The sequence below is a fragment of the Saccopteryx bilineata genome, chromosome 1, assembly GCF_036850765.1.
Source record: "Saccopteryx bilineata isolate mSacBil1 chromosome 1, mSacBil1_pri_phased_curated, whole genome shotgun sequence".
Taxonomy (NCBI): Eukaryota; Metazoa; Chordata; class Mammalia; order Chiroptera; family Emballonuridae; genus Saccopteryx; species Saccopteryx bilineata.
The window spans coordinates 178,516,363-178,536,928 of record NC_089490.1 but is presented as its reverse complement, the minus strand read 5'-3'; the positions used below and the strand labels follow the sequence as shown (position 1 = coordinate 178,536,928).

The 20,566-nt window shown below is 36.8% G+C and overlaps 1 protein-coding gene across 3 annotated transcripts in view; it reads right to left on the bottom strand.

The window, feature by feature from the left end:
* Window positions 1-20,566, bottom strand: part of KLHL2 (kelch like family member 2) — a 117,752-nt gene that overhangs the window by 20,787 nt on the left and 76,399 nt on the right. For all 3 annotated transcript variants that reach the window (XM_066280186.1, XM_066280196.1, XM_066280205.1), the window contains 4 exons: window positions 17,768-17,877; window positions 12,712-12,828; window positions 11,418-11,567; window positions 6,267-6,384 (listed from right to left, as the gene is read on the bottom strand). In XM_066280186.1, coding sequence (XP_066136283.1) covers window positions 6,267-6,384; window positions 11,418-11,567; window positions 12,712-12,828; window positions 17,768-17,877 — 495 coding nt within the window. The remainder of the gene's footprint in view (window positions 1-6,266; window positions 6,385-11,417; window positions 11,568-12,711; window positions 12,829-17,767; window positions 17,878-20,566) is intronic.

Sequence of the window (20,566 nt, the reverse complement as noted above, 5' to 3'; positions counted from 1 at the left end):
AGAATATACCTTGTTCTTGGCTAGGAAGAATAAATATAATCAAGATGGCTATATTACCCAAAGCAATATACAAATTTAATGCAATTCCCATCAAACTTCCAATGACGTTTTTTAAAGAAATAGAGCAAAAAATCATCAGATTTATATGGAACTATAAAAAACCCCGAATAGCCAAAGCAATCCTAAAGAAAAAGAATGAAGCTGGGGCCATTACAATACCTGATTTCAAACTCTATTATAGGGCCACTACAATCAAAACAGCATGGTATTGGCAGAAAAATAGACACTCAGACCAATGGAACAGAATAGAAAGTCCAGAAATAAAACCACATATATATAGTCAAATAATTTTTGATAAAGGGGCCAACAACACACAATGGAGAAAAGAAAGCCTCTTCAATAAATGGTGCTGGGAAAACTGGAAAGCCACATGCAAAAGAATGAAACTGGACTACAGTCTCTCCCCCTGTACAAAAATTAACTCAAAATGGATCAAAGATCTAAACATAAGACCTGGGCCTGACCTGTGGTGGCGCAGTGGATAAAGCGTCAACCTGGAAATGCTGAGGTTGCCGGTTCAAAACCCTGGGCTTGCCTGGTCAAGGCACATATGGGAGTTGATGCTTCCTGCTCCTCCCCCCTTCTCTCTCTCTCTCTCTTTCCCCCCTCTCTAAAATGAATAAATAAAATCTTAAAAAAAAAAAAAAAAAAAAAAAAAAAAGACCTGAAACAATTAAGTACATAGAAGAAGACATAGGTACTAAACTCATGGACCTGGGTTTTAAAGAGCATTTTATGAATTTGACTCCACAGGCAAGAGAAGTGAAGGCAAAAATTAATGAATGGCACTACATCAGACTAAGAAGTTTTTGCTCAGCAAGAGAAACTGATAACAAAATAAACAGACCGCCAACTAAATGGGAAATGATATTTTCAAACAACAGCTCAGATAAGGGCCTAATATCCAAAATTTACAAAGAACTCATAAAACTCAACAACAAACAAACAAACAATCCAATAAAAAAATGGGAAGAGGATATGAACAGACACTTCTCCCAGGAAGAAATACAAATGGCCAACAGATATATGAAAAGATGCTCATCTTCTTTAGCTATTAGAGAAATGCAAATCAAAACGGCAATGAGATACCACCTCACACCTGTTAGATTAGCTATTATTAGCAAGACAGGTAATAGCAAATGTTGGAGAGGCTGTGGAGAAAAAGGAACCCTCATACACTGTTGGTGGGAATGTAAAGTAGTACAACCATTATGGAAGAAAGTATGGTGGTTCCTCAAAAAACTGAAAATAGAACTACCTTATGACCCAGCAATCCCTCTACTGGGTATATACCCCAAAAACTCAGAAACACTGATAAGTAAAGAGACATGCAGCCCCATGTTTATTGCAGCATTGTTCATAGTGGCCAGGACATGGAAACAACCAAAAATCCCGTCAATAGATGACTGGATAAAGAAGATGTGGCACATATACACTATGGAATACTACTCAGCCATAAGAAATGATGACATCGGAACATTTACAGCAAAATGGTGGGATCTTGATAACATGATACGAAGCGAAATAAGTAAATCAGAAAAAAACAGGAACTGCATTATTCCATACGTAGGTGGGACATAAAAGTGAAACTAAGAGACATTGATAAGAGTGTGGTGGGAGGGGGGAATGGGAGAGGGAAAGGGGGAGGGGGAGGGGCACAAAGAAAACAAGATAGAAGGTGACAGAGGACAATCTGACTTTGGGTGATGGGTATGCAACATAATTGAACGACAAGATAACCTGGACTTGTTATCTTTGAATATATGTATCCTGATTTTTGATGTCACCCCATTAAAAAAATAAAATTAGTATAAAAAAAATAAAAATAAAAAAAGAAGAAAAAAATGTTAATAAAAGAATACTATGAATGCAAAAAAAAAAAAAAAAAACACTCCCAACCAGCAAAAGTCCTGAGCCAGATGACTTCACAGGTGAATTCTACCAAATATTCAAAGAACTAACTCCTAGCCTTCTCAAGTTATTTCAAAAAATTCAAAAGGAAGGAAGACTTCCAAGCTGCTCTGATGAGGCGAGCATAATCCTCATTCCAAAGCCAAGCAAAGACACTACAAAAAAAGAAAACTATAGGTGAATATCCCTGATGAACTTAGATGCTAAAATTCTCAACAAAATATTAGCAAACCAGATCCAGCAATACATGAAAAAAATCATATATCATAATCAAGTAGGATTTATTCTGGGGAGGCAAGGCTGGTACAATATTCACAAATCAGTCAATGTGATTCATCACATAAACAAAAGGAACGAGAAAAATCCCATGATAATATAATCAGATGCAGAAAAAGCATTTGATAAAATCCAGCACCCAATTATGATCAAAACTCCCAGCAAAGTGGGAATACAGGGAACATACCTCAACATGATAAAGGCCATCTATGACAAACCCACAGCCAATATCATAATCAATGGGCAAAAATTAAAAGCAATTTCTTTAAGATCAGGAACAAGGCAGGGTGCCCCTTTCATCTCTCTTATTCAACATAGTTCTGGAAGTCCTAGCCATAGCAATCTGACAAGAATAAAAAATAAAAGGCATCCAAATTGAAAAAGTAGTAAAACTATCATTATTTGCTGATGATATGATACTGTACATGGGAAACCCTAAAGTCTCAGTCAAAAAACTACAGGATCTGATAAATGAAATCAGCAAGGTGGCAGGATATAAAATTAATACTCAGAAATCAGAGGCATTTTTATACAGCAACAATGAACTGTCTGAAAGAGAAATTAAGAAAACAATTCCCTTCACTATTGCAACACACAAAAAAATAAAGTACCTAAGAGTAAATTTAACCAAAGAGGTTAAAGACTTGTGCTCAGAAAATTATAAAAGATTGAAAAAAGAAATCAAGGAAGATACGAACAAGTGGAAGCATATACCGTGTTCATGAATAGGAAGAATAAACATCATCAAAATGTCTATATTACCCAAAGCAATTTATAAATTCAATGCAATTCCTATTAAAATACCAATGGCATACATCAAAAATATAGAACAAAATTCCAAAAATTTATATGGAACCAAAAAAGAACATGAATAGCCTCAGCAATCTTAAAAAAGAAGAATAAAGTGGGTGGTGTCAAACTTCCTGATATCAATTTATACTACAAGGCCACTGCACTCAAAACAGTTTGGTACTGGCATAAGAACAGGCATATAGATCAATGGAACAGAACCCAGAAATAAACCCACACCTTTATGGACAACTGGTATTTGACAATGAAGATAAGAGCATACAATGGAGTAAAGACAGTCTCTTTAACAATTGGTGTTGGGAAAACTGGACAGGTACTTGCAAAAAGATGAAACTAGACCACCAATTTACACCATTCACAAAAATAAACTCAAAATGGATAAAAGACTTAAATATAAGTCGTGAAACCATAATCATCTTGGAAGAAAACATAGGCAGTAAGCTCTCCAACATCTCTCACAGCAGTATATTTGCTGATTTATCTCCACAGGCAAGTGAAATAAAGGACAGGATGAGCAAATGGGACTATATCTAATTAAAAAGCTTTTGCACAGCTAAAGACAATATGAACAAAATAAAAAGACAAACTACACAATGGGAGAACATATTCGACAATACGTCTGATAAGGGGTTAACCAAAATTTATAAAGAACTTGTAATACTCAACACCAGGAAGGTAAACAATCCAATCAAAAAATAGGCAAAAGAAATGAATAGATACTTCTCCAAAGAGGACATACAGGTGGCCAATAGGCAGATGAAAAAATGTTCAACATCACTAATCATTAGAGAAATGCAAATTAAAACCACAATGAGATATCACCTCACACCAGTCAGAATGGTGTTCATTAACAAAACAACACAGAATAAGTGCTGGCGAGGATGTGGAGAAAAGGGAACCCTCCTGCACTGCTGGTGGGAAGGCAGACTGGTGTAGCCACTGTGGAAAACAGTATGGAGATTCCTCAAAAAATTAAAAATGGAACTGCCTTTTGACCCAGCCATCCCACTTTTAGGAATATATCCTAAGAACACCATAGCACTGATCCAAAAGAAGAAATGCACCCCCATGTTTATGGCAGCATTGTTCACAATAGCCAAGACATGGAAACAGCCCAAGTGTCTGTCCGTCAGTGGATGAGTGGATTAAAAGGCTGTGGTACATATTCACAATGGAATACTACACGGCTGTGAAAAAGAAGACAATCTTACCTTTTGTGACAACATGGATGGGCCTGGAAACTATTATGTTAAGTGAAATAAGCCAGGCAGAGAAAGAAAAATATCATATGACCTCACTCATTTGAGGAATCCAATGAACAATGTGAACTGAGGAACAGAATTGAGACAGAGGCGGGATTAAAGGGACCAGAGGAAAGCAGTCAGAGGGAAAGGAGATAAGAGGATGGGATCAGAGAAGGGAAAGAGATTAGTGAAATTATATATATATAACACAGTGTTATAGAGAACAGGACAGCAAATCCTGGAGGGAAGGGGGGAAAGTGTTGGGGGGAGGGGACAAGGAGGTGTCAAGGGGAACATGGGGGTGTGGGGGGATATAATCAGTGGGACATTTGAATCTATGTAAACACAATAAATTAAAATCAATAAAAATTAAAAAAAAGATCAACATCACCAGAAATAATCATAATAATCTCAGCCTAATCATAAGAAACTACCAAACTCCAAATTGAAAGACATTCTTCGAAATACCAGACCAAGTACTATTCAAAAGAATCAAGGGCATGAACAAGGAAAGACTAAGACAGTGTCACAGATCAGAAGAGACTAAGAAAATAAGACCACAAAATGCAATGTGAGATCCTCAAACAATATAAACATGTAAAATATGAAGTCTATAGTTTAGTTAACAGTAATATACCAGTACTGATTTCTTAGTTTTGATAACTGTTTCATATTTAGTAAGACAAGGTAAGTGTACCAGAACTCAATGTACTATCTTTACAACTCTTCTGTAAGTGTAAAATCACTTCAACATAAAAAGTTTTTTAAAACGTGTTTTTACACACAAATAATTTTGGAGTAAGGCTTTTCTACATAAGAAATAAATCCTTAAGTCTAAAGACAAAATTCTGATGTATTGGGCTTCATAAAATGATAAAAAATTTTTACAAGGCAAAAATAACAAGGCACAAGAAAAAAGGTTAATACAAATAAATATTCACAGCACATATGACAAACAAAAAGGCTACTTTTCTTAACATATAAATATATGTCAAAGCAGTTAAGACGATATAACAAAAAAGGCAAAGATCATGAGCTAACAATTCAGAAAGATGTTTAACTGTCATCAAAATAAAAGAAGTACAAAGTAGAATGAAATCACATTTTTAATCTACCAGATTGGCAAGACTCAAAATATTTAATTACAAGGTGTTGGGAATGTACGGAAACTGGCATCTTCATATTTTAATGTTAATATAGTAACTGGTGTATCCTCTTAGGATATATTTTAAATTACTAATTCCAGTTACAGAGTTGTATTATAATATGTTAGCATATCTACACAATAACGTATATATAAGAAATTCATTGTAGCACTGTAACATATTTGAAACAATTCTAATGTTCAATTAAAAACCAATAACAATTTTACTACATACAGACCCCCTCAAAAAAAATATTAACCAGCTCTTAAAGAATGAGGTAACTCTATGCTAAGCTAAAATGCAACAATCTCCGAGATATATTGTTAAAATACTACCATGATAGAAATGTTCCATTATACTTAGAACTCATTTTGCCATGGGACTTATATATAATGAATGGACCCAAGTTTGAGCCCCAGGAAGAATTCTTAAGAGTTTGCAATTGCCTTTTTCTGATTGCAGTTTTGTTAAATAAGGTCTATTTTAACAAATGTTTATTAAATGGATGCCTGAAAGAAGGCAACTGTGCCTTACAGCTAAGTTTGGGATCTTAGAACTAAAGGTCCCAACCTAAATTAATTAAGGTCGGCAAAAGTAATCAAGAAAATATTCAGCAAATATCTCTTAAACTAGAGAATCAGAAAGATCTATAACGATTAAGACAGCAGCTCTCCCCATCAATGAGTTATACGAAACTCCTGAATCACTCTTTAACGACCTAGCCAGTTTATCAAAGCTTTTCTAATAAAGATTCTTCTAATTAGTAAAATAAGACCTGAGAGAGAAAATACCAATGACCCAGCTGCCGGGAACTGCTTACCTGCCCTGCATCTCCTGGAAGGCAGTTCTGCTACTTGGTGCCACCTTTCTTCTTTAAAGTCGTAGCATTCCACACTTCTGATAGCCTTTGGTGCTTGGCCCCCAACCACCACCATCAACTGGAAGGGCAGAAATGGAAGCACTTGAACAAATGACCATGCACATTCAGGGATTTAAAATGTCTCACAAGGACAGTGATGTGGAGAGTGTTAGGATGACAATGGGAGGGCGAGCTGGGGGTAAACAACCACCCAATCAACACTTAATAAACATCAACAAAGGGGGCACAGGTTAGAACTACAATTCTATTCTGTAGCACATTTAGTCAAAAATAAGGATTTCAGAAACTAAAATAAGTTTCTGATCCTTCAAGCAAAAGCAGTATTTAAGCCAAAAAACAGCAGGCAGTCAGCACTGGCAAGGCTGCAGTATGTCACAGGGCTTGCTATAAACCAGGTCCTGGCTTTGTAATGATCAGGGATTAGATTTCCACAATCTAGGAGAACACATGGAAGGGAAATTTATGTTAGTGTGTAGGTGAGGTGAAAAAAGACAATAAGGTATTAAAAACAAAGATCAAAGAAGGGGGAAAAACTATTGAAAAGGGAGGAGAAAATGAACTGCAATTCACAAGAGAGCACAGATTCCTGGATGACAAGTAAAGACACCTCCCTTGATGCCCACAAATAAATTGAAAGGATAATGGAGATACTAGAAATCATAATGAATGAATGCACAACAGTCTAGTACTAAGAATAAATGAGGTCTGCACATTTCTTCAATTCAACTAGTCCAATAACAATTTACTCAGGGCCTATCATCTCTACTTGTCCAGAACTGTGTTAGGTATTATACACAAGAAATGTAAGACATGTTCTCTACCCCCAGCAGAGATTACAGATCTCAGGAAACAAGCAAGACCCAAAAAGTAATTCAAGAACAATACACAATTATATATGACCAAAAAGCTACATGATTACTATAGACAGTAATTGCTACTTCTGATCAGAAAATGAAATATTGCCATCCCTCATTGAAAGCTTCCAGGAGGGGGTGGAACCTTGTGAGGCAGATAGAATTTAGTAGTTAATGTCTATGTCCTTTACTGAGTACAAAAAGGCACTCTTTGGCAACACTGAGAACACAGCCTTCAAATCAAAACACAAAAGTTAATGATGTCATGTATGGAATGTTGTAAAGAATGGCAGAGGACCTTGGGGAAAAGATAAGGTGATGATAAAAAGAACAGGTGTTCAAAAGAAACAAAAAAATACAAACAGAAGATGAAATCACTCACGCACACAAAAAAGGGAGGTTTGCAACCTTAACTGAGCAATGACCTACCTGAACTTAGAACTACAGAAAGATGTGTAAATAGAAAACATCATTCCCAAATCAGAGTAAAACCCAAGTTTCCTAAAAAAGCAGCCTATTTTAGTCATTTATTAACTGGAGAATAGAAGGAATTTTAAAGATCTTAAAAGGAAGACTGAACATAGACCAATTATATGATCCCCCCCATATCTGCCACATTCCTGTGTTGAATGAAAGTAAATAAAAGAATTAACAAAGAAAATCTACAACACCCTCCCATCCTGTCACCAAAAGGAAAAGAAAAATCACAGAAGTAAAATGCACAGTAAGACAAACCCTGTTTCTAGGGATTTACTAAGATCTATCTGTATTTAAACTTCTAACCTCTGCCTGGTGGTGAGACAGCTGACGAGGCTTGGTCAACATCTCTGAAGATCAACTAAAAAGAAATTCTGAAGGGAATACTTTTCAAAATAATTCTTGAAATATAATATTGCTTGATTAGAATACATGATTCTCAAGCTTTCAGTCTCATGATTCCCATGTAACAGTTCACTTTTGCAACATCAAAAAGAGGATGGAAGGGAAAATATGCTACCTCAGTCCAGAGGATGGTAGTCATACCTGCTCTTACTCAAGAGAAAAAACTGAGGCAGGGGCCTCCAGGCATCAGAGATAACGGGGACAAGAAGAGTGTTTAACGGGAAGACAAGAAAGCAGGGATATTTGCATGAGATCAAGAACTGCTAAAAACCACTGTTCTACTACCATCAAGAGGTTATCATGACTCTGACACCCCAATTATTTGTAAAATACACCTGATCTCATTGAAAAGCAACAGACTGATTATGCTAATATAAAGGAATAGAAAACTTGGAAGACCTTTTATATGGAAAAGTTAAATGTGACCTATTTAAGGAAGGCAAGGGGTGAGGAGTTAAATTCAAGTGACTATCCTGAAATGTAGGTTAATTAAACTTTATTCTTTTGTTTTCTTCACCTAGTAAATATTAGTTTTAAAATTCCCCCCTAAAAAAATTCAAATTCCATAATTTTCCAATTGCAAATCTCAATATTCTCAGTAAAACATAATAAAAATATACACATAAATAATATAATAACATTTGTAAAAATAGATCTAAAGATAAAAAGCTAATAATAAAGTACAGTAGCAAAACATAGTTTTTCATCATAATGCCCAAATCCAAAGAGTGCCTTATACAATCCCAACACTGTCTACTGAAGATGCAAAACTAATGTTTGAGATGTAAAAAGAATCATTCATGAAAATTAGTATGTGTTCACAGAATTAGAGCCTAATGCAAAAAGTACTAAGTCATTGTTGTGGTAGAAATATTATCAAAATGCTGTAACACTTTCCTCAGCACTAAGGCCACATTTTATCTAATCCAACTTATCATTACTATGAAAAAATGCATTACTATGAAATATGAAAGCCTAAGAAATTAATCTTTGTTTCATTCTTACCTACATACTTAGAATCACTCTTGAATATAACCCCGCTAAAATGACAAACAGTGCTGTTCAAAGAGCACCTAATACAGGCACCTTTTCAAAAGTGTGTGTAGACAAATGAACTTTGAGAAGGATCCTGCAAATGCAAAGTCAAAGCAACAGCATGGTTCGCTGTTCTCTGCCACTCTGCTGCTCCTGTCCCCAGCCACCCTGACAGAGCAGAACAAAGAGACCCTTCATGGAGGAGCATCCCCACCACAGATCTAAGCTGCAGAACTGAGAAATCCATGGGTATAATACAGCTGACAGCTGCAAGGGCCACTTCAAAGCTACAACCAAAGAAGCCCAGAAATGACATCAACTTAACAGATGATCCTCACTCTATGAAGGAGAAAATAAAATAACCTGATAAGATTTTTCCAAAAACTTTAGAGGGTTAGAAGAACTTCAGAAGTGATACATTTATTCTAGAAATTAAAAAAGAATTGGTTTTCACCCCAAAGTCTCTGCAGCATAGCTAACAACAGATTAGCTAAAGATGCCAGAAGAGGGAATATGTAAGATTCTTGAGACATTTTACAAAGATGAACTGTTTAAAGTAGTAAAAATAAAACAAACTATTTAGAAGGAAGTTGAAAAGACTAGTATAAAAGAAATGGTCATTTAAATAAACTAAGACTATGAACACTTTTTATAAATTTATTTTTTGTAAGAGCAAAAACTGACACCAAATAATGTGGACAAATATGAAGCAATGAAGATTTATAAAGATGGCTATTTATAAAAGCAGGTAAAAGGGTATTTGGAAAATGTAAACATTTATTAAATCAGCAGACCCAGATGGCATGCAGACTAAGGTGTTAAGGGAACTAGCTAATGTACTTACTGAGCCACTTACAATTATTTTTGAAAAATCTTGGAGAACTGAGGAGAGATCAGAAAATTTAAAAAACGCAAATACCAATTTTCGAAACGGTAGGAAGTGAATGCCTTGTAAATACCTTTAAAAGTGATAATAGTAAAAATTTAGAATATTTTGAAAAAAGCATTCGAACTTCTAGGATCCAACAAAATGGTGAGTAGCACACAGAGGGATGTTTTAAAAAATCATGCCAAATTAGAATCTATTTCATCCTGAAGTTCATCAGACATTATTTGCCAAATCACTTCTTTTTGGCTTAGGTAATAAACATAATCATATGGACTGAAATTTTCTATAAATGGACTGTCAGTGAGTGGATATTTCTAATGCAATGTCACCAGGAAGAGTGTTGAGGTCCATTCTAAATTATTCACTAATGATCTAGAAAAAGGAGTAAATAGCACACTGGCAAAATATGCTGTTAGTTCTAAATTGAAAACTGTTGTTAACACTGGGAAAACGGGGAAAAAACACACATAGTGATATAGATCTGAAGTAATTAAAAATGTAGATCCAAAAATAAAACTTGAAAACAAACACTAAATAAAAACATTAAAGTGAAAGAATTCAAAAGACACAATTTAATGGAAAGGTTCGAGTAATAACTAAAGATGAGGTAAGAAAACAATGGATAACAGAGTAATTCTTATTTCTTAATCCATCATTGCCCCCAACACATACAAGAGCTAAAAATAAATACATAAATAAAAGCATTATCATGGATCATTCTGATTAGACCATACACAACATGGAGCTTAGAGTGTTGGCCTTCTAATACCACAAAAAAGAGAAGGAATTGCAAACAGCGAGACAGAAATGAGGTATTATTCCACAAGGAAAATTAAAACAGTAAAACATGAATGTCTTCAACTAAAAATATAAAAGTAGAATATGAACACTTCCACACAAAAAATATGAACAGTGGAGATCTGGAAAAAGTCATATGGGAATTCCACACTTAAATGGCTGCATATGATGTGTGGATGAACCATCAAATAGCACACCACAGGGCACAGGACAGAACTAAACTAAACAAGCCAGTTTATCATACTTACTTCTAATATGTAATTCTGTGAAATTACTTGGTTTTACGAATTATCCAACCCACATACCTTACAGAGAAATCTTTCTACCTAATCTGCTTTTCCGTTCTACTACAACCAGAGCTAACAAAACTGAGAAGGGACAAATATCAGCTGCCTTCTAGTGCAGAAGAGTGACATCATGTGGCTTATAAAAAAAAGAAAAAATCCCACCCTCTCAGAGACAAAATTAATAGAGAAGTTGAATTATATTTACAGAAATGAATTCCTAGGTACAATGCCTGTTGCAAGGAAACTAAAACAGTAAAGCATGGACATTCAGATGAGTAAAAATATTAATAGTCTCACTAAGAGCCTTTCAGATGAGGTAATAACAAGTATGAACAACAGATCCTACTTTGGGAAGGTTCATGGGTGTCCTCAGTCGGGTCCGGACACTCTTCATTAATATACGCTGCTCTGTTGGCAGCAAATGATACTTCATGGCTTCAATGAGGTAATCTTTGCAAGCACTGCTGTTCTTGACCAATGCTTCCTCTTCCACCCTCTGTGAGAAGAAATCACACAACCCCATAAGGGGACAGCTATTTGGTAATAAAACTGACAAGAAACAGTAGTAAAGAGGAGGACAAAAGAGGGAACTATCCTCTCTAATTCAGCCTAAAAGTTATAGTTAGAATATCACTGAGAGAAAAATAGGCCTTGGCCAGTTGGCTCAGTGGTAGAGCACTGGCCCGGCGTGTGGAAGTCCCAGGTTTGATTCCCAGTCAGGGCACACAGGAGAAGCGCCCATCTGCTTCTCCACCCTTCTCCCTCTCCTTTCTCTCTATCTCTCTCTTCCCATCCTGAAGCCAAGGTTCCATTGGAGCAAAGTTGGCCTGGGCACTGAAGATGGCTCCATGGCCTCCGCCTCAGGCGCTAGAATGGCTCCGGCCACAATGAAGCAATATCCCAGATGGGCAGAGCATCGCCCCCTGGTGGGCATACCAGGTGAATCTCGGTCAGGCAAATGCTGGAGTTTGCCTCCCTGCTTCTAACTTCCGAAAAAAATACAAAAAATAAAATAAAATAAAATAAAAATAAAAAGAATATCACTGAGAGAAAAATAAATGGAGCCAAAAAAATGCTCAAGTATCTGGCCTGCAGAGAAAAACATATATAAGTAATAAAGAACTGTGATGAAAATTATATACTTCAATATCAGCCATAGAATAAACTCTAGATGTTATATCCACCCATTTCTTATCTTTAAACATAAAGCCAAGTAGTAGAAAAACAAGAAAATTAATTTAAACAAGTCCTTCAGGAGTTTGGAAGAGAAGCAATCCTAATAAATTAGAGACAACCTTTTTCAACCTCAAGATGAAAAAATATCCAAAAATTAAATTCAAAATATACTGTGCCTACACCACAAGGTCTTGTCATGCAGGCACTGAAATGACCACAAATACCACCTTGCTGGGCTCTGGGACTTGCTTACCCAGTAAGAAATAAGGGGAAACAAATATCCTAGAATGGGGACAGCCTAACAGAGAACAGCTGCCAAGGACGGCAGGTGCCTTTGCTGCCCTCTGCCCCGTGTCCCATGGGTCTGTATCCTGTAACTCTGACCATTTTGTAACAGAACTCTACATGTGGTTAGCCCAGTGAATGGTACTGTGTGTATTCACATGTTCTGCGTATGCTTTTACCTGAACTAAATATTCCCGCGGGAGCAAAGGTAACCGTACATGTTCCATCAGCCGAGCCATAAATTCCTGCCTTATATCCTTGTCATGGTTCACCCAAGCTATTACTGCTTCAAATACCTTGTGGAAAATATGGGAAAAAGGAAAATAAGTAATGAGTTATATACCAAGGCAACTGAATAAAATATGATGAGACTGTATCTCATAACATAACTTTTGCAAAACATCTAATATAACCCATGGCTCAATTTTTTTTCAACATTTTGACTTGTGATACACAGGTAGTGCCTGGGTTATGAATGAGATAGGTTCTGTAGGTTTAAAAATGTTTAAATATTTATATGCACAAGAGGTAAAAATACTATGTTAAAACAAATATTGTCTGAGTTGAATTTAATAGATAAATGTACCTGTTCCAACTTACATACGAAAGCAACTTAAGAGCAAACCTACAGAACCGATTGGATCTGCAACCTGGGTCTGTTCTGAAAAAGCCATTCACTCAATCTCTTTCCTTTTTTCATTTGGCATTTTGTAAATATTTTATTTTCTGAGATATAATTGACAGGTGACACTGTATAAATCTAAAGTATACAATCTTAAGGTATTGATTTGATATCTTTATATATTGCAAAATGATTACCACCATAGCTCTTAGTTCTCTATCATGTCACATAATTAGCCTATCTTTTTTGTGGTGAGAACATTCAAGATATACTCTCTTAGAAACTTTCAAGTATATAATACAGTATTGTTAACTATAATTACCATGTTGTAAATTAGATCCCCAGAACTTTTTGTTTTATGAATGAAGTTTGTACACTTTAGCCAACATCTCCTCATTTCACCTCCCACCCAACCCCTTGTAACCTTCCTCTACTATTTCTATGAGTTAAGTTACGTAGTATTTAGATTTAGCCCTGGCTGGTTGGCTCAGTGGTAGAGCGTCAGCCTGGCATGTGGAAGTCCCAGGTTCAATTCCCAGTCAGGACACACAAGAGAAGCGACCACCTGCTTCTCCACCCCTTCCCCCACGCCCCCACAGCCATAGCTCGACTGGTTTGAGTGCATCAGCCCAAAGCACCAAGGATGGCTCCACGGAGCCACCACCTCAGGCACTAAAAACAGCTCAGTTGTGAACATGGCCCCAGATGGGCAGAGCATTGGCCCCAGACAGGGGTTGCCAAGGTAGGTCCTGGTCAGGGTGCATGCGGGAGTCTGTCTCTCTATCTCCCCTCCTCTCACTTCGAAAAGAGAAAAAAAATATTTAGATTACATATACAAGTAATATCATACAGTGTTCATCTTTCTCTGTGTGATTTATTTCACTTAGCATAACATTCTCAAGGTCCATCCATGTTGTTACAAAAGGTAGTATTTCCTTTTTTCTCATTGTTAAACAATATTCCATTGTAATATATACACCACATCTTCTTTATCCATTCATTTGCTGATGGACAAGTTTTTCCCATCATCTTGGCTATTATGGATAATGCTTCAGTGAATATCGGAGTACAAATAACCCTTCAAGATCCTGCTTTGATGTGGCACATATACACTATGGAATACTACTCAGCCATAAGAAATGATGACATCGGATCATTTACAGCAAAATGGTGGGATCTTGATAACATTATACGAAGTGAAATAAGTAAATCAGAAAAAACCAGAAACTGCATCATTCCATACGTAGGTGGGACATAAAAGTGAAACTAAGAGATATTGATAAGAGTGTGGTGGTTACGGGGGGAGGGGGGAAAGGGAGAGGGAAAGGGGGAGGGGGAGGGGCACAAAGAAAACTAGATAGAAGGTGACAGAGGACAATCTGACTTTGGGTGATGAGTATGCAACATAATTGAACGACAAGATAACCTGGACTTGTTATCTTTGAATATATGTATCCTGATTTATTGATGTCGCCCCATTAAAAAAAATGAAATTATTAAAAAAAAAAAAGATCCTGCTTCGTTTCCTTCTGCTATATACCCAGAAGTGGGATTGCCAGACCATATGGTAGTTCTACTTCTAATTTCATAGGTACTTTAACAGCACTTTTAGTACTTTTATAGATTTAGTGAGTACTTTGTATTTGGTATCTACTAAGCATTTAACCAAGTACATTATCTTACCTTCCAGAATTTGAGTGGTAGCTGTGATAATCTGATGATGTACGATCTAATTCACTGTTGATAACCTTTCCAAATTGAACTTGGTTCTATTTGCCTAGATTTAAAACTCAATTCCCTTTGGAATAAAGCACCCAAAATAATAAATCAAAGTGATATTCTGGAATGAAAAATATGTATCCTTATAAACAACTCAACTTTGACTTTTTCTCTAAGTTTACAAACAAATGTTGGACCATACGCTTCTAAATTGACGGTCTGCAGAATAGATTAAAACTCCCTTTCTCACAATAGCAGAATATATTAAAATGTATTATTTTGAATTTTTAAAAAAAGGCATCCAACTTACAACATATACCAATGAAAAAGCTAATAAACTAATATTAATACAGGATTTGACTACATAATTTCCTTCCAGACTGATGAACATATAACCAAATAATCTTCAAAGAGTTGTAGAAAATGTCTGATATGTAAATGGTTACTGGAAGCAAAAAATAGGTTATTTTGATGCAAGGATAGAGCAAAAAACTAAAAGCAATCTACATTAAAATTAACATGGGATGCCTTTACTTTACTTCATTCAGTCAACAAATATTACCAAGTAGCTCTATGTGCCAGATTCAGGAATGAAGAGGAGCCTGTCAATTCTATCTACTGTTTATTGGCTCCATCTTTTCTTCTCCACCCATTTCTACCACCCTCCGTCAGATCCTATTGCTCAGGGTATGACTTCGACATCCTCCTACTTTACCACCACCCCACTTTCAGTCCATTCTGCACACCACCACTGTGACAGCTAGTCTCCACAGATGGATAATAAACGACATCTCCTGGTACCCACACCTTATGAGGTAACCTCTCACAGAGAATCTAAGCTGGCCTTGTATAACCAATAGAATGTGGTGAAAGTGGTATTGTGTAACTTCTGACCTTTTGGTTTTCACTCTGCTCTCTGGAAATGCTCACTTGAGGGAAGCCAGATATTACATAAGAAGTCTGATTATTTGAGATCACTGTACTACGAGAAACCCAAGCTCTTCACAGAGCAAAAGAAGCTTGGAGGGAGAGAAGAGGGGAAGAGGGAAAGACAGAGAGAGATACCAACCAACCCCCAGCCCAGGAACCACACAAGTGAGTGAAAGAGCCTCCCTGGATATTCCAGACACAAGTCACAAAGTACAGAAGAGCTAAAGCCTCAGATATATGGCTCCAGTAGAATCATGTCATTCAAGCCAGCCCAGTTAAAGCCCCCGACAATGTAGAGGAGGGACAATCTGTCCCTATACGCCCGGCATGAATTGTGCCCACTGAGTTGTGAGCATAATGGTTACTGTTTAATGTCACTACATTATAGGGTGGCTTATTATACAGCAACAGAAAATGAGAAGAGCCTTCATGACATTTCTATAATGCAGGTATGACGATGGTATTCTCCTATTGCTTAAAAGCTTTTAGAGGTTCTTCAACACTAGGATGAAGTCAATTTTCTTTAATATGGCCAAGGAGACATTTACATTTTATTGTTATCTTCCTCTTATCTCCTAGCACTCTGTCAAACATAGTCTAAACTCTAATCACACTGAACTAACTGCATGCAAGTATTCTTTCGCCCCTCTTCAGACTTGCATGTTCCATTCTCTCCACCTGAAATGCCCTTCCCATTCCCACTCGTCCCTATTTCCATGGCAAACTTATACTCATTTTTTTTAAAACCTGGGTCATGTATCTGGGCCAAGCTAAACTCCCATTCCCATCCCCATCACAGGAATGATTAAATGCTCCTACAGTATCCTCTACAGCAGTGTTTTTCAACCACTGGTCCGCCAGGAATTTCATGCTGGTCCGCAAAAGAGTTAACCATCCTGTTGTATGAAGATTATAGACCCAATGATCAGAGTTGAATTCACTTATGCTCAGGGTGATTTCTGCCTTAGAGGTCCACAAAATAATTCTCTTTATTTTCTCTAGTCCCCTATTTTCTCTAGTCCCCAAGTGTAAAAAGGTTGAAGCCACTGCTTTACAGCATTCTATACTCATTAATCCTACTAGTTGCCCCTCTAATCTATGAGTAAAGGATTCTCTTCTATTAATGTCCTTGTGCCTAAGCCTCTATAGCAGTGTCTGGTATACAGTAGGCACTCAATACATGTCTATTAAACATGAACAGAAATGCCTTCCTCTCCTCTGCATTTCTAGAGTGCCAAGATCTTCTAGAGCGCCAAGATTATACATCTCATAACGAATTTTCAGACTTTTCATATGGTAAGTATTAGAGTAAATATGCCTTTCTGTCCTCAGGTGGAATGAAAATCCTTAAGGAACAGAACTAAAGTTTACACAACTTTACATGCCAAGTACACAAAGGAGAAACTCCAGCTTTATTTCCTCCCAAAGTTTTTTCCCCTTATTCTCATGGGCTACAAAACCTACCCGAATGGGAAAAACCCACTAAGAGAAGCTGCTCCCTTCACCTCTGTGAAAGGTGCAGGCGGCTGACAAAGGCTGCCCAAAGCATGGAGAGACAGAAGGAGAGAAACAGCTGAAGCAGCCACACAGCACTGTGGAAGGGAGTGCAGAGCCCTGGTGCAGCTGGGTGTGAGGCATAGGAGACCAGTCTAAAGGAAGAGGATGACCAAACATGTTCAGTCTGGAAGCAGCGGGACTTTGCTGCCCAGGGTGTGCAATTTCTTGCTGTGGAGGTCAAGTGCAAAACTCTGATGTCTAACAGTTTATGAAACCTCCTACAGAGTGAAGAAACAGTCATTTACAGCCAATCAACACGTCAACAACTTCCAGACCAAAGATCACTGGCAGGCACTACAAATACAGAATCACAAAGTTACAAAACAAAGTGAAATAAAGAGAAGAAAAATACTACATCACTGTACACTGGGGAATACACACACACACACACACACACACACACTTACCTTCTCTTCTGAGGATATGGTAAGTTTGTCACTTGAGATTAAGCTGCACACTTGCTCAATGCCGAGATTGAGAAATTCTTCACTAAGTACGACGTCTGCAAAATGTTGCTCTGTGTGGGGTTAAAAAGAAAATCGATTAATACCAACATCCCATTATCACAGATTCAAACTGCTTTACTTAAAAAAAAAAAAAAGAGACTTTTCTGAATCTAACCCAATAATATGAAAAAGAACTGTACTTCCTCAAGGCAAATGATCTCATGATGGGTGCCAAGTCCCTTCAATGAGAAGCGGATAGTCTCTTCAACAAGTAATGTTGGGAAAACTGGATATCCACATGCAAAAGAATGGAGGAGGGCTCTTAACTTGATTTTAACTGATGACCTACGAACTTCATGAATTTGAATATCCTAACCTCTTCCCAGAATCGGGAAGTTGTCAACCATTACTTCTTTAAATAAGCTTTGTGCCCCCTTCTATTTGTAGAACTCAGTGATTCACAAATTGGTCCTTTTGATGGGATCCCATGGGTCTTGTAGGCTTTCTTACTGTTTTTCCATCATTTTTCTTCTGTTTGCTCTGACTGCATAGTTTCATAGTTCCTGTCTTCAACCAAAGCAATTTTTTGCATCATCCAGTCTGCAACTGATGCTCTCTAGGGCATCTTTATTTCACTCACTGAATTCTTCAGCTCCAGCTGAAGAAACTGTTGGGTTCCTTTTTTATGATTTCTTGTCTTTGTTAAACTTCTCTTTTTGTTCATGTATTGCTTTTCTAATTTTGTTAAACTGTCTTTCTATGTTTTCTTGTAGCTCACTGAATTTCTATAAAATAGCTACTTTGAATTCTTTATTGGGGAAATCATAGATCTCCTCATCTTTGGGTGCAGTTACTGGAATATTATGGTGATCACGTTGTGTTACACATCCTTCATTTATGCTCCTTGAAGTTTTGCAATGCTGTATTTGCATTTAAAGTAGAGGTCACCTCCTCCAGTCTTCACTAACTGCCTTGGGGAGAGAGGTGCCTTCCAACAGCCTTGTAAGAGGTGCTAAAGCGTTCCTCTGGGATTCATTCATTCATCTCTCTCAAAACATGGAACCTGAAAATGAGCTCAATTTCCATAGATATGGCCTGATCTGGGCAGAACAAAATGTGATAATCACTATACCTCTTTTGGGACACAATTACATTACTGATTTCTGTTAAATATACTATCAACTAAAACCTGAACATCTTTGGATTGGTTTGGGCAATAGAAGCCTAATACTTGTCACAAAGCTGAGATGAGAAATTCTTCCCTTTCAGTGAATGAACTCTTATTCAGCTTACCATACAGTCAAAATTAGCAGCTACTGCCTAGAGGAAATAAATACACACACTAAAATGTACCTACAAGGCAATGACCTAAAATGTAATGCTAACAGTCAGGTCATCTTGGCATTAGTCTGTTCTTCTCCTTAACACCAGGGTCAATCCCCACATCCACAATCTTGCTTCAGTCAACCCCTATCTTCCTTACCCCAGTTCTCACTCTGTTACAACCTCATTGTAAAACAACCTATTGTTTCCACTCCTTTCACTCATGTTAACAGCATGAGTTTCTAGCACAGAACTCTCACTGTGACATTAGCAATTGGCCTTTAATGGTTTACAGCTGCCACTGAGTAAAGCCAACCTAGTCTACTGGCATTCAACTATCAGTTCCATCTCTCTGAATAAGTCCCATAACTGCAATAGGACATAATTCCCAGTGGCACAAACTGTGCCATAAATGCATTAAACACAGAGATTGTACATATATATAATATACATATCCATTCTTCCTTATGTTTCTCTTTACTCTCTAGAGCTGTTGAACTTTCCTGTTTGCTTCCCTCCTATAAATAAAATAAGCTTATCAAGCAATGAAAGACAATCACTAAGATTTCTCACATCAAGTCTAGAGATCATGTCCCTCATTCCAAATTAAGCCCAATGAATTCAACAACAGAAGTCCAAAATTTTGCTTGTTCTGTTTTCTTTATACCACGTGAAAAGGTACAAATACTCTATTTGATTTCTAAGCAACAAGCACCTTTTGATCAAATTAAATGTCAGATAGGATCCCTATAATTCCTCTGTACTCCACCTAGATTCCTATCTGAAAGGTGAGGGTAAGTGAAAAAATAACAGTATTTTGTATTTTAGACCTACAAACAGTTCACCTTTGAGAGACCAAATATTTTTGGAAAAATTAAAATATCTCTGGGTCTTCATTTTCCTAATTAATAAAATGGAATGTCAGACTAAATAAATGCTAAGGTTCCCTACAAGTGCTAACACTATAATTCTTTGATTCTGAATATTGTTAGTTTCTAGGGGGAAAGATTTCCATATATATCTCCAGCAGTTCCATTAGCACAGACAATTTTGGTGAAACCTGAAAACAGCTCACTCATCTCAGCTGGAAAAGCTGTCAACAAAGAAGATCAGAGAGATTGCATACAGTTTGCTAGGGCATAAAGGAGAACTATAATGAATGCAGAATATAAAAATGATTAATTCTTTTAAAAAGTGTCATTTAAGTTGGCATGAATTCAACCAAGAAGTGCTATACATCAAATACTTTCACAATTCTCCACAGAAAGAACTTTCTGTATCAGTCAATTAACATTGCAAGAGAGCCTTGAATAATCAGCATTTATTTATTCTTTGGTATGCACATCACACAGTCAAGACTAGTAATATTATTAAAACCACTCTTTCAACACAAGCTTCTTTTGAGAGGGCAGCTTTCAAAATCATGAGCTTGTTTTG